Source organism: Rhamphochromis sp. 'chilingali', assembly GCF_963969265.1.
Source record: "Rhamphochromis sp. 'chilingali' genome assembly, chromosome: 8".
Taxonomy (NCBI): Eukaryota; Metazoa; Chordata; class Actinopteri; order Cichliformes; family Cichlidae; genus Rhamphochromis; species Rhamphochromis sp. 'chilingali'.
In genome coordinates, this window is record NC_137935.1 from 29,325,379 (window position 1) to 29,340,039 (window position 14,661).

Consider the following 14,661-nt stretch of genomic DNA (forward strand, 5'->3'; position numbering starts at 1 on the left):
AATCAAGGAACCACATCTGCATTTTAGCGAGGCTAGAACAGTTTGTACTTCTAAGTCATACAGTCAGTGATAGGATCTGGGAAAATCCGTCCACTAACTCCACTAAAGACTAAGAGGTGAGATTAACGGGATGCCAAACTCAGTTGAGCTATAAGCCAGAGTTTTCTGTTCATAAAAGTGGATCTCTGGCTGGTACCTTATGCTCAACATGTGTTAAGAGTTATGGTTCAAAGTCTGGAAGTGCCACATTTTCACAGATTTTTTTTTTTTTTTTTTTTAAATTGACAGCATGTTTTAAGTGCTGTGTGGATTCACAGCTGGTGGAAGCTATTTTGCATATGCAGGTTGTTAAGGCATACCTGACTACTATTACACTTTTAATCACCATTTTATCATCATCATGATCAATCAATCACATCTCTGACTGGAGTAGGCGACGCTCACAGGGATCGTTTTGTGTAGCACAAGATTTTTATATAGGCGCAAACCAAGGCTGAAGCAGAAAAGCTTAACAGAGCTAGTTGATAAGCACTGTCGTGACACCTGTTATCTACAGGTGGGATTTTAGGTTTTGTTAAGCCAGCTACCACAAACAAAGCCTGGATGGTGCAACATATTTATAAATTTCCCCAATAGTATATCCTCAGGGTTAAATCACAACTCTTGCTCAGTGTTCTCTGGGATGGGCTCCAGCGTCCTCACAAGAAAACCGATGGGCGGATATAGCCAATTAAATACATCTACAACATCTTTAATACTCAAATATTGTTTTTTATTTTTCCTACTATAGAGGCTCGTTTTTTCTGATGTCTGTTCTTTGTCCTAATATGTGTGGCTGGGAAGGGACTGTATGTTATCCCCCTGTCATTTATAATGAGTATTATCCACATTACTCCAGTCACTGAACTGAGATGATACTCCATGTTGTTTTACATTGTCATCTATACAACCTGGTTTTACCTGAAAAGCTTAACATTTTAATGACTTAAACCCTATTTTAAATGTGTCTTTGAAAACTGTGCCTGCTTCTTTAGTTATTATACTGAATACTGAATATAATGTACAAAGATATAATACTACAATACAAATAATACTTGTATTCTGGTTCTTAATTTGAATACCATGAAGACAAAAGAGCAGGAGCTTATCTTCTTCTTACACATCTTGTTTCTGTCCCACTTCACTCTTCCTCTCTTTGCATGTAACCTAATTTATGGCTGTATGACCTTTAGGATTAACATGCTCTTTTAATGCACTAGACCTTTGTGCTGCTTGTGATGACAGGTGCTCCTGTCTCCTATTTACAGGACTCAAACCCAGGCATTAATCTGGTATTACACATTACAAGGTCTTAAAGAGATCACTTTCAGTGACAAGATGATATTATCTGGCTTTGTCCAGAAACCCCCCAAAATCTGACATGGAATAGTTTCTGCATATCCTCAAGCAAGTGTATTGTGAGCTGTAGTAGAAAAAGATTTGTCCAAGTGAAAAGAATAAGAAAATTATAGAGCGAATATGATTGGGTTAGCTTTGTTTTGTAAAAAAAAAAAAAATACATTTTAAAAATATGAGGCTTTCAAATGAAAGTGTTCCTATGCTGTCATTTCCCAAATTGCTGTAAATGTATTCATTCATTCTCAGCCATTTGCTTAACATGTTTCAATGGATTAAAATAAAATATAAATGCACCATATTGGATGGGCTATGGAAAAATGTGTGCTGATGGGGTAAACCAGAGGTAAAGAACCCGCTGCACCAAAAATCTATTGTGATTGTTTTGATTGCAAGAGGATCATCACAGTTTCCTCTAGTTTCTTGCACAAATTGTCCCAAAATAGTAGCTCAGTGGTCATACAGCTTCAGAAAGTGTGACGGTTTCAAAAACAAGTTATACCTCAGCCCTGCAGCCAACAGGTTTAACAAGGTGCAACTCTTACTTTGAAGGCCAAAGATCTCAACTTCAGTTTGTGTTGCTCCTTTTACATTTGCACTACAGCTTGGAGAGCAGCTAGCCAGTGTTTGCAGACGAGTTTTCCACTTTAATTTAAACTACTCGCCCCAATATGCTAGCGGTAAATAAGCAATCACAAAGGGCGGTGGTTAGTCACAGGTCTCTGGACCTTTGTGACTGGGGCTTTAGCAATCATTTTCTGTTTTTGTTATAAAGGACGTATTAATTTAAATCAAGTGGTTACATTGAGCAAGAGCTTTCAGCTTCCACTTGCAACCTGTGAGGTAAGCTGTAAAAGCTTTGGCCACTGTTGTAGTATTATTGCACTATTGCCTGCTGTCAGGTAATACTAATTTTTACTTCTAACAAGTGGCTGATGGTCATTGACTGTGTGACTGTAATCTTATTCACTTGTTCCATGATTGTCACATGTTCAAACTGGCACGGACAGGCAAGTTAAAGTCACGTGGTTGGCGGTCACGTGTCTCAGAGAGACAAAGACAGAGAGAGTGTCAGCAGCATATATATGTCTGACTATATAATTGGACAAGAAGCTCCTGGCATGTGCCATAAGCTCACCCTGACAAGACTCAGACATTTTGCTTGTTAGCAAAGCTCACAAAGACAGATTTAGGCCTTTGGGGGTGGGGGGACTTGTTACTGTGGCAGACAGCATGCAACACTGATACCCGCTGTCATATACCAACAGCAGCCAAAGCTCTTCCATCTTCCATCACAGAACATTTTCCCTCATGCATGTATGTAATGGCAGTAAAGTGAACCATGCAGTAACGCCATGTTCCATGTTAAACTTAAGAGAGCTGAAATTAGTTTGTTTATATTTCCCACCATTTTTTTAAAAAAAAAAAAAAAAGAGGAACAAACAGCATCACTGCAACTACTTTCTGTTTGCATAATGCGCACAGTGTTGGTTACAGTGGGCCATAACAGCTAATCTTATCACAACCTTTGGCAGACCTCCAGCCAACACTTTCTAAACTGGTTTCCAAGGCAACCCCAACGAGCAGGACCAATTAGAACTGACAAAGGATCCGCAAGCATTAAACTGCCTGGAGATTAAAGGGAGAGACGGCAAACTCAACAAATGATAGGTGGGGTATGTCTTTATGATGTGTGTGGTGGGTAATAGGGGAGCACAGTGACTTCAGAAGCACCTGTAGGCTCACTTGTGTCTGCTTCAGTCTTTCCATTGGGGGGAGCTGTGGGGGTGAATTTAATTAAACCAATTTCAATCCTTCCTTCTCCCTATTTGGTTTCTTTCTCTGTAGGACTGCTGGGTGTTCATGTGTCAGTAGGGCTGCAGGCAGGAAACCAGATCAATAAGAAATACTTTAGAGAGATCAGTGTGTGGTTATTTTTTTTTGCTTTTTTTGCTTTTTTGTTTAGGGCCATCAGTCGAACACTGTGGCCTCTGAGCTGCACATCAATCACAAACCATGCTGTTTGTGCAGGGAGGTTTGTGTGTGTTTGAGATTGATTTGACAGCCTTTGTACTTCAGCAGGGGATCAACTTTACTGAATAACTGACACCCATGATCGCCTGGTGTTGGTAGGTTGTTGGATTTCTGTGTCTATTGGGGTTCAAATGCGTGTCACACTTCTAAATCGATGACCTTTCCTTTAAACCCTTTTAGTGCGCGCCTGTTTAAGAGTTTTATTCACGGAAACAGTAACCATGTGTTCGAAATCGAAAGTAAGTGTTTAATGTAAAAATGTCAGCTCAGTGCACTCACAGACCGTGTGAGAATCATTGACATCAGCCCGACACTCCCTGGTTTGTGATGTCCCTTTAAAATAAATTGAAATCTTATCTTAGCATTTTTTCTATTGCCACATTGGTTTGTAAAACCAAAGTAAGGGATGGATGTGACTGACCACACGCACAATGTGTCCACTAGTCAATCATGTTGTCACAGTCTGACGGAGGACTGTATGTATTGTGTAGCGTGGACCCAAAACGCAGACACGAAGGAACTTGGACCAAAACTTGACTATCAACAAAAAGCGAGCCGTTTAATATGGCTGATAAGAAAGTACAAAAACAAAAGGCAGATGCACACAAGAAAGATCCTAACTAGAACTAAACTGGGAAAACTAAATGCTAAACACAAAAGGTAAAGAACAAAACCTTGAACATTGCAAAAAAAAACCCTAAACATGGAAAATCCTGGAAACAATTCATATCCTTTTCCAACAACTATTTCTTTGATCCTGTGGTCCATCCTTTCTGCCTTTGCCAAAACAAACATTTGCCTTAATTTTATTTTCAGCTCGAGTTTCTCTTCCGCTTTTTTGTTTATTTATATATTTTTGTACCTTTTCTTAATAAGATTGGAGGAGATTGGGTGTAGTCCTCTCCATGGTAACGCTGTTTCCCATTCTTGCACTCTGTCGCTGTCTCTCATCACATAATTCTGCCCTACCCTGTGCTTTATCGCTGCGCCCTCTCCCTATATGCGCTCTCCCCTTACCCTCCCCTTCTCTCTCTCTCTCTCTCGCTCCTTGTCTCCCTTTCTCTCTCACATATGCACACACACATACACTCAACCTCTCCTCTGGTCCACTGGTCTCCTGCTAATGCTGCACCGTCCACTGACTGCGAGATGTTCAGTCCAGCTTGTAAAGGCTCTGCAGGGGAGCCGAGGTAAGGCTTTCACCCTCGTCTCTTCTGGAGCTGAGATGTTACTGCTGCTGTTGTTGGCTGCTGACAACTGCTAACTGAGAGCCAAATGCCTGATGGGAAGAGCATTAGTGTGTGCGTGTTTGTGTGTGTGCTGATTTGTGTGAGAACTCACCAGCTGGAGTAACGGGCTTTTTGTTTGTTTTTAGCTTAGGTCTGGCACTTGTGATCTGCATACACGCACACAGCAAAGGGAAGTGATCTTACTTCCTTTGATATTCATTTATTTGTGGTCTTTTTTATGTCTTCTTAAACTTAGGAGTATGTTGTTGTCTGCATGCATGCAGGGAGTCCGCTGAGAAAGAGCCTTTGGAAATCTGATGGCACGCAGATATTCTTCCCTCCAATGCAGCAACAGTGCTGCAATGTCTTTTTATGGTGGTGCACTCTCTGGCGGTTTATGACACCATGTTGTGTTTATGTGTGTGTGTGTGTGTGTGTGTGTGTGCGTGTTTGGGGGATGGTGAGTGGGGTATGAAGTTCTGCATATGTGAGTGGGTGGACAAGAACAGTGCTTCTTAATATTTTCATAAATTCATCTCACTAACATTCATGCCACAGGAGGAAATCCAAGGCAAGCGATAGACGCTCAGTCATTCAAACACTCTTTTATGAGTAGAAGAAGAGGAAAATAGGAGCACCTGAATCATTTCTGAGATGTTACTTTCTGACCTGTGTGTCAGCCAACAGGTACGAGTCTTAATGTACTCATGAATTTTCCAACAATGTGCTGGTGGGAACTCATTTGTGCTCATGTGTGTATACATCACGGTGTATGTGTCCGAGTGTAATATGGAAATGTGATACCTGCTGAATGCAGTGCTAAAGGAGAAATGCAATAATAATATTAAAACCATTGCTCTTTGTCCCTAAGAAGCACTGCTTGTTTATAACATTAGGCTCTCAAAACCTTTCAAGACATCTCACAAGCATTGTGCTGTAATAGTAAGGAAGGAGTAGATATGCAAGCGTCATCTGATGAAGAAATGTGACGCATTTCTGTTGTTCCTGCAGGATACTTTGTGAGGTGCAAGATATTATGTGCCTTTTGCGTGCTGCTCAGATGGAGGGGGTGGGGGGGTCCTCTGGTGAGATGCTCTGTCCTGCTAGATTTCACTATCACCATGATGGCACTCTGGGAAAAAAGTTATGGCAGTTAAATGTGTCAGATGTGGACTTACAGTAGATGAGGGTTTTTTTCCATGATGTTTTGCTGCTGAAGGGTATGTCTTTAAAAAAAAATTTTTTTTTTAAATTTCACATCCCTGAGTGAAAGCAGAGACACCAGTGCCCAACACACAAAAGCTCCTTGGTTCGAGAGGGCACAAATCCCTGCCATGGTTTTGTCGGGAAAGGCGTCTGGTGTAAAAAAAAAAAAAAATCTGCCAAAACTAATGTGTGGATCCATCTGCTGTGGGGACCCCTTGTGAATAAGGGAACAGCTGAAAGACGCTTTGGCAGCAGTGACACCGTCACAGTGTTGCTTTGGCCAAACAGTAATCCAAACCTTATTTTTTAAAAAAACACAGAAGAGAAAAGCAGCAAATATTTTATTTCTTCACGTTTTTGTTTATTTAATGATTACAGTTCTACTTCTGTGTACACTTTAATCTGTACTCATTTAGTGTACTACCTTCTGATTCAAGTTGGGTGGCCAAGATTCATACCCCCAGCTCCTCTGACTGGATAAACAGTTAAGACGATGGGTGGATGGATGGATGGATGGATGGATGGATGGCCCAAATCTACAGTTACTGTATGAAGATTTGGGCCATGAAGAATTATAGGACCACTGGGTAATGCATTTTTGTCATGTGCCTTCAGCTGAACCCCTCCACCCCCAGCCCACTCCAGTTATGAATGGTCAGTGATGGCAGACTTTGGGATATTAATAGCTCTGGAGCTTCAGAATCGTCACATCAACCAAAAAGAGACTCTTGACACAGCAGTCCCAGACTAAAGCGCTTTACAAATCACAGTTCTGCTGTGTCAAGTGGACGACTGGTCCTGCTGGCAGCATTTCACGCAATCTGCTGATGATTCAGTTCAAAATGCATGATGGCTAATCTGTACCTCTCAGGTGGAGTGAATCCAGGATTTGTCCCATTTTCTTAGAGCAAACACACCCTGCACACGGTGCATGCAGACGAGCTTACAGTGAGTCAGTGTCAGTCCTTTACATTTAGGAGTTTTTTTAACCTTCTTTTAAAACAGTGTTCAGTGTGAATAGTTACTGCGTTTTGTTCATCTGTTTTAATCCCACTGGATTTAAAAGGGTTTATTTATCATGTTGCCTGTCTCATATCTTTTGTCCCCGTATTATCTTGAGCAGTCCACTTGACGGCTGTTAAAAATCAACCAACACCACTCAGAGACTTTCTTCTATCCTCACATAACTCCTGTCCTATTGTCTCTCATCTCCTCCTTCCTCTGCCCGTCATCATCACATCTATGAATCCCTCAATCTATCAACATTTCACATTCCTCTCTCCCTTTCTCCCTTCTCTCTTTTTTCCCAAAAGCTTTGGAAATACCAAGATTTCTGCACTGATTACTCACCATGTGTACGGATCTTCACCCGGGTCACAGCCATCGATAGTCTCACTAAACCAGGGGTGGGCAACTCCAGGCCTCGAGTGCCAGTGTCCTGCAGGTTTTAGATGTCCTTGATCCAACACAGCTTATTTAAATGGCTAAATTACCTCTTCAACATGTCTTGAAGTTCTCCAGAGGCCTGGTAATGACCTTATCATTTGATTCAGGTGTGTTGACCCAGTGTGAGATCTAAAACCTGCAGGATACCGGCACTCGAGGCCTGGAGTTGCCTACCCCTGCACTAAACTAACACATATTCATCCCCATTTTTTTTTATTAGAACACTTGAGTAATAACCCTCATTGCAACCTGTAAGAAGTCAACTTGAATTCTTGAACTGAATGATTGATAGACCCTTGTTTAGCAGCACAGTATATAGTTTCCTGTGGCGGTTTTTTGAGATTTGCCAATTTTTTCACCCTTTCTTCCAAGATGTTCCTAAGTTTCATTTACTTTTTTGGTTTTTTTATATCTCTTTTAACCATTTGGTGGTGTCCTCTTTGTGTGTTTAGGGGAATTTTTCCTTACTGACCACAATACATTTAACCCCCAACCATGATGATCCCTCCACCACGCTTCACATTGTTCACATTGCCCTTTCCCCTCAAACGTGGTGCATACATTCTCACCAAAAAGATCACATTTTGGCTCATCAGCATTTTCCAGAGAGGTCTTTAGCACACATCTGATATTCTCTATGTTTTGTTTTGTTTTGTTTTCCACTGAAGAGTAGTTTTTGCTTAGTTGTCTTTCCATTAGCACTATTTTTATCGAGCGTTTTAAACGAGTTACATTGATAAGAGTTTTCACCTGATGTGTTCCTCAGCAGAGTAACAACAGTCCAGGGTTCCTTCCATTTGTACACATTTTGTTCACTTTTTGTTCTTTTTTTGTTCTAGAAATCCTTTTGTAGCTTTTTCCAACTTTGTGCATTGTTGTAATGCATCATCTACCCAGACTCAGACATTAACCAGACTTTGTGTGCATTTATTTATAGCGAGGGGCGATCTCATCTCCCTAGCTTTTAGAGAAGTTGTTAGCACAAAGATTCCCTTTTATTAGCATGAGTTCAAATTCAAGTCCAGCTATGTTATTTTTTTTAATAGAAAATGGTTTTATAAAATTGAGGCTTAGATGAAGATCAGACCGAAGTTGATCAAAAAACTTGTGATTCCAAAAAGTGTTTCGAGACTGAATTTTGCACCTTCGCTCCACTCGAACTCAGTTGTATTTTACTATTTTTCCATCGTGCTTTGGTTACAGTTGAGAATTATTTAGCCCTCAGTAAAGAACGATTACATTCTTCCTGTTTATTCCCTTACCTTCTTTGCTGATGAGATCAGCGCACACTTTAATACAGAAACACATGAGTCATCAGTTGCAGAGGGGATTTGCGTTAAACTTCCTCAGCCTGTGTTTGTATTTGTGTGTTCCCATTTAGTGGAAAATGAAATGCTGTGAGGAAATTGCCATGTTCTTACAGCACACCTGATTAAATTGCTTTTTTGTAGGCTGAGCAATTGCACTTGCCCCTGGTTGGTGTCTGGTTGCGTTTGCAGAGCCTTGTGTGTTTGGCGTCAGGGACAGAAACGGGAAGTATGTGAATAAGTGGATTTTCTTTTTTCTGGTCAATGTTGCCGAATAATGGGATTAAAGAAAGGAATGATAGCACTGTGTCACCCGTGGGTGGAGGAGGCGCAGCACGTGCGCACATGTCACAGCTTATTAATTTGAGTGCATGAATGTGTGCATGTGTCGAAATTTATGAATGCATGAATGTGCGCCTGTGTGCACATGCGATGCCTGCTGTTTATGGATGTGCGCTCTCATCTCTCAGTGTGGGTGAATTGGAAGAGTGGGTGGATGGGTGGGCTCGCTGTCATTTTTACTAAAATCCACTAACAAAGCGATGAACCATGGGGGGCAAAAATGGGAAAATAAAAATAGAATAGAAGAAAAAAGGAAGGTTTATTGCGCAGAGACCGACTCAAGAAGGAAATGAAAAATATATCTACCTTCTGCATATTTCTTCAATAACAGTTCATATTGAGGGGGTTCCTAATGATCAAATAAAGTTTGTTAGATTTTTATCATATATTCAATAAAGTATGTTATCTTGGGTTCTAAATAAATTCTGTTAGGTAATAAAGTGCATTGAGTTCTATTACTCACCTCATCTGTTTTAGGCAAACACACATCTCCACAGAGGATCCAAAATGTGGAATAATGTTTCAGTCCCATCAAACAATATTTAGTACCTCAGTCACTAGTGCTATTCATTTCACAGTGCTTAGTTCAAAATAAAATAGCATAAGAATAATTTTAATAAGACTTTTATGTACACTGAGTTGGACCCCATTTCACCTTCAGAAATCCCTTAATTCTTTATAGATTTAAGAAGTTGCTGGAAAATTCTCTAGAGGTTTTGGTTCATATTGACGTAATAGCATCATATAGTTTCTGCCCATTTCTGCAGATCTGTCAGCTGAATATTCATAATCCAAACCTGTTTCACCATATCCCAAAGATCCTCTGTTGAATTGAGCCCTGGTGTCTGTATTGGCCCATTTAAGTACAGTGAGCTCATTATCATGTTCCAGAAACCAGTTTGAAGTGGTTTGAGCTTTGGGGCTACACTGTGACTGTAAAGGGACAAACATGGTCAGCAGCAATACTAAAGTGTGCCAAGAAACTATCCCCCACCATTAAAAGCCTAGTTATAGTTGTAGAAGAAAATCCCAGTAGATCAACACTTCCTGAAATACTGAGACCAGCTTGTCTGTCACAAACAGCGATTCAGCATTCAGAGTGACTTAAAATCATCTTTCTTAATGACAGTTTGAACATAAGCCTTGATCATGGCAACATGCATATATTCACTGAGTTTCCACCATGTGTTTGGCTGATTAGATGTTTGCATCAATGAGCAGTTGAACAGGTATACCTACAGTAATAAAGTGGCCGGTGAGTTTAAATGTGTTTTTAAAGCTCGCTAAAACCTTTAAAGGACATCAGCCGAATACAGAAACTCATCACTAGAAAACAGCTGTGCAGTACCAGCTGTGTGCATGTGATTTTCAAAGACCAATATCCTATGAAAGAAACCCTATGACACATTCATATATTCTCTGGTAGTCGATCAATAGGCAGCTTTGGTTCTTCTGTGCTCTGTGTGCGTTCTAACAGATGGTGATTAATGTGAATGAGGCAGGAGCCATTAAGCAGAGCATCAGCTCTGTTACTAAATCAGCAACCCTCTGGTAAAACCTCATAAGACTAAGTAACCTATTAGTGGCACAGAATGGGAGGCCGGTTGGGAGGAGGAAGAGAGAGGTAGACGAAGAAAAGCGAAAGGTCTCTCGTGTCTGTCTGTGTATCTCCCCCTTGGGAATCTATCTAATGACTAAATACCTCATTACATGGCTGTGAGAGAGATGAAAGAGAGGAGAGGCGACACAGAAGGAATAAAGATGGAAATGTTGCGTCTCTTGTGCTGTCCCGCTGCCACCAGCTGCCGGGAAGAATTGCTACTGAGAAAGACACGAGGTACTAAAGTGAAATAAACAAAACTCAATTGATGGAAGAGAGAGAGAAAAAACAGAAATTGAATTTATAAAGTCTGAGATAAAAAAATTATGAGACATAAATATGCATTACTTTCACACATACAACACAAACATACTCAGTGACCACTGTGCTGTTTATGTTACAGTTTTTCTGACTGCTACAAATCCAAATGCCGTTTTCTGAATCCAGTGCTGGGTCGTTAATTAATTTATCGCCCTTTTGGCAATTTACACAATTACAATCACTGCTAACACAAAACAAAACAACATTGTTCACACTTGTATACATTTTTTTGAGAATAACAGCATAAGCATAGGTGACACCATAGACTGTATATAAAAGATGGTTGTACCTGCTGAAATGTTACCCATCGGTTTTGCAGCCTCGGCATTAGTGTTTTGGTCAGTACCATGTTATTTGTCATTTATTTATTAATTTGGGAGCCAGATGTGACAACAATTAGGTGATGGGGAAGTACTGTCAGCTAACGCTAGCAACTTTGGTTAGCAAACTATATAAATAAACTGTACAGCTTCAAAGCAAAGACACAAAAATCTGCTACTTAATAAAAGGCTAGAAATTTGCTAACTGAACATGACTAAGAAGTCTAGTTCGATGACTCGAATTGGTAGATGAAGCCTGTAAATCAAAGTAACCACATCACTATCCAGACTGATTGATGAGTTATTTAAAAGTCACCGCCTGTTGCTGGTGTTATGAAGAGTGAAGTTACAATGCTGTGAAAAAACATTTACCTCTTTCATGATTTCTTAGATTTTTGCATATTTTTTGTATTTGAGTAAATACAAAATGATGATACATGATTTCATTTTCTTAAGGAAGCAATGAGTAGCTTCCCCCTTAAGCCTGATAACTGGTTGTACCACCCTTGGCAGCATGAACTACAAATTAAGTGTTTGTGGAGAAATGTTGGTGCTAATTCAGCCACACTGGAGGGTTTTCAAGCATGAACAGCCTGTTTAAGGTCATGCCAAAGCATCCCAATCAGATCTAAGCCCAGACTTTGACCAGGCCACTCCAAAACCTTCATTTTGTTTATTTTGAGTCATTCAAAGGTGGACTTGTTGGTGTGTTTCAAATCATTGCATAGAACATATGCCTATAGATCATTATAATTTCATGTACCAGGTTGTAAATATAAAGGTTTTTTTAGTACTATAAAGTTAGACGTTTTGAAGTCTTGTGGTCTACGGGATTGATGCATTAGTACCATGTTTTTAACTGGCTACAAACATCTGAGAGGCAGAGAAAACTCGTTACAGTGAAAGGAGAGATTTTTTTCTTCTTATTCCTTTCAAAATCCAAAATGTCCCACACACATTTTTACTGACTGGTGTTTGTAATGAATACTTATACTTAAGTCTTATATATACAGAAAAGGGATGTTTTGATGGGATTATTTTGGTTTTGCCAGCAAAGGGGTTTTATATTGTCTTGTATTGAAACAGTCCTATGAGAAGAAAATATTGTATGAAATTTTTTTTTTTTGCAAACAGTTATGAGATAATGGATGCTTTCAAGAAATGGGTGCTTGAAACTGTGAAAACCAAAAAACATGTATGAAGTAAAGACGGTCTTCCTTTCCCCAAAATACATTTTATTGCAGCAGTAAAGTTCAGTTTTAAAATATGTCAATTTACAGGATTGCCGTAGCTTTAAAGGATTAATCATATTGATGCTAGGTTCAGCATCAAGTGTTCTTTCTTTATTATTTCTCACCTTGCTATCGACAACTAACACACAACATTGTAAATGCAAAAAAACAAAACAAAACACACACCCTCTTATCTGTCATGCAAAAAGCTCTGCTTTTTAGGTTGTTTCATCAGCATCATGTTAACAGAAGAGTGTTAGGAAGATGCTGTGAACAGCAAACCTGTGCTGGAATAGTGTTGTGACATTAGACACTGATAAAGGATATTTATAAGATTGCAAATGATTCATGGCCTGTTACACAGATGGCCCACTGGTCTAGCTACACAGTCAGATCAGGCTTTACAGTTTCATGAGCAACAAAGAAAATGCAGGATGTGTTATACCTATGTATATTAAGCTAGTCTTTTATATGGCACAAAGTCCTGCTAGAAACAAGTCTTGCAACTTGGCAGCTATCTTGGAAAAAATCCCGAACATTTGAAGATTTGAGAGCTGAAGTCCTTGCTATAGAAATGAATGGAGATGGTAGGAGTCATCTCTTCAATGTCAGGGTCATAAATTGCATTTATATTAAACTGCCAACAAAATCTAAGTTTAAAAAAACGTACACAAAAAACAAAACAATAAATCTCTCCTTTTTCCAAAGGTTTAAATCACTTTTTACCACTGAACCATATTTCTACTGTGCATATCCAAAGTTTTACAACAATACATTACATTACAATCCATTTAAAGTGGTGTAGTTTATCATAATCTGATTTATATTTTCCAAACATTATATACACTTGATGTGTGTGTATGTGCTTCCTAGGAGGCAAAAGGAGTTCTCCAGGCCTTAGCTAAGTTTTAATTAATACATTGATAATTTATATATTTCTGAGCAAAATATAAAAACGAGGGATGGCTCAAGACTTCAGTACAGTGCTGTACATACAAATTTTGTACATAATCATTTCATGTAGCAACCACTAACATTAATTTCAAATATTTTTTATATGTTTTTATATTTTCGTCATGGGAGCATTGAACAAATGCCATGCTAGTTCATGTTTCTCTACATGATTATTGCAGCAACAAGGAGATATGCCGCCATACAGCTGATACAGTCGTGAACCTTCACTCTGCAGTCATCAGTGCATAAGTGTGATTGGCTAATGTTTCCCATTTTAGCTACCGATGTCACACAGGGATGGGACAATCGCCATCCTTAGCATGCCTCATGTCTCAGGTAGACCACAATTGTCTGAGTGCTATGTCTTCTCTATATAGGAAAATGTCTCTGGCACAACACAGTGCCATCGTCAGTCTTTATTGCTCACACACTGCGTACAATAAAAGAGTTTGAACAAATTAATGGAGTTTAACAGTTACCATGCACTTGGTGTTGTTTGTCAGTTGCGAACACTGTGGCGACCTGATGACATCAGCCAACTGGTTACTGTCGGGTGATGTCACCCAGCCCACTTACAAACATCTGTGGTGTTGTGAATGCACATTTCAGATCTCAAGGATAAAATGAGTGTGTTGCAGAGGAAATATGAGTGTCATAAATATCAGAATTCCACAGTTTTTATAAAACTGAACTTGCAGTTTGCTCTTTCTCGGGCTAACGTTAAACTGGGCACGGTGAAATACCTACAGAATAGACAGATATTGAGTCATCGGGTATTAGATTTAACAAATGAAGCTGTGCGACACTAAACAAAGAGAAGATGATCCTCTGACTTAAATCTGCCAGCAAGTAGTCATACATGCAGCACACATGCAGTTACTTTAGCTCCAGATGACGCTTTATTAAAGCTATTTTTACCAAGAGAAACATGCTTATATTTTTGTGATCCTGTTTGCAGGGTGTGTACTTCACACAACCGCAAAATTGTGTCATCACTATAGTGACAGCTTTTCATGTTCATGTTGTAGTTTTGGCCAAGCAGTTAAGACCTGCAGCAAAGGTCTTGTCACTGGCTTGTACTTTATTTTTTACTTGTCCCTATTTTATCTTTTGTTCTTTAGGTTTTCCAATCATTCAGTAATCTTATTTTCTAACCTGCTATGGCATCATTCTTTTATTTACATATTTTAGGACTATCAATAGAAATGGGGGGAAATTTTAAATTGGTGTTAAAAGTTGTTAGTTTGCATTTGTTCAGGAGGGTTGATTTATCCT

General features: G+C 39.4%; 1 protein-coding gene across 2 annotated transcripts in view; it reads left to right on the plus strand.

The window, feature by feature from the left end:
• Nucleotides 1-4,500: 4,500 nt before the first annotated feature.
• Nucleotides 4,501-14,661, plus strand: part of rap1gap2a (RAP1 GTPase activating protein 2a) — a gene marked incomplete at its 5' end in the record, with an annotated part of 112,025 nt that continues 101,864 nt past the window's right edge. For both annotated transcript variants that reach the window (XM_080888280.1, XM_080888284.1), the window contains one exon: nucleotides 4,501-4,619. In XM_080888280.1, the coding sequence (XP_080744406.1) occupies nucleotides 4,501-4,619 (119 nt within the window). The remainder of the gene's footprint in view (nucleotides 4,620-14,661) is intronic.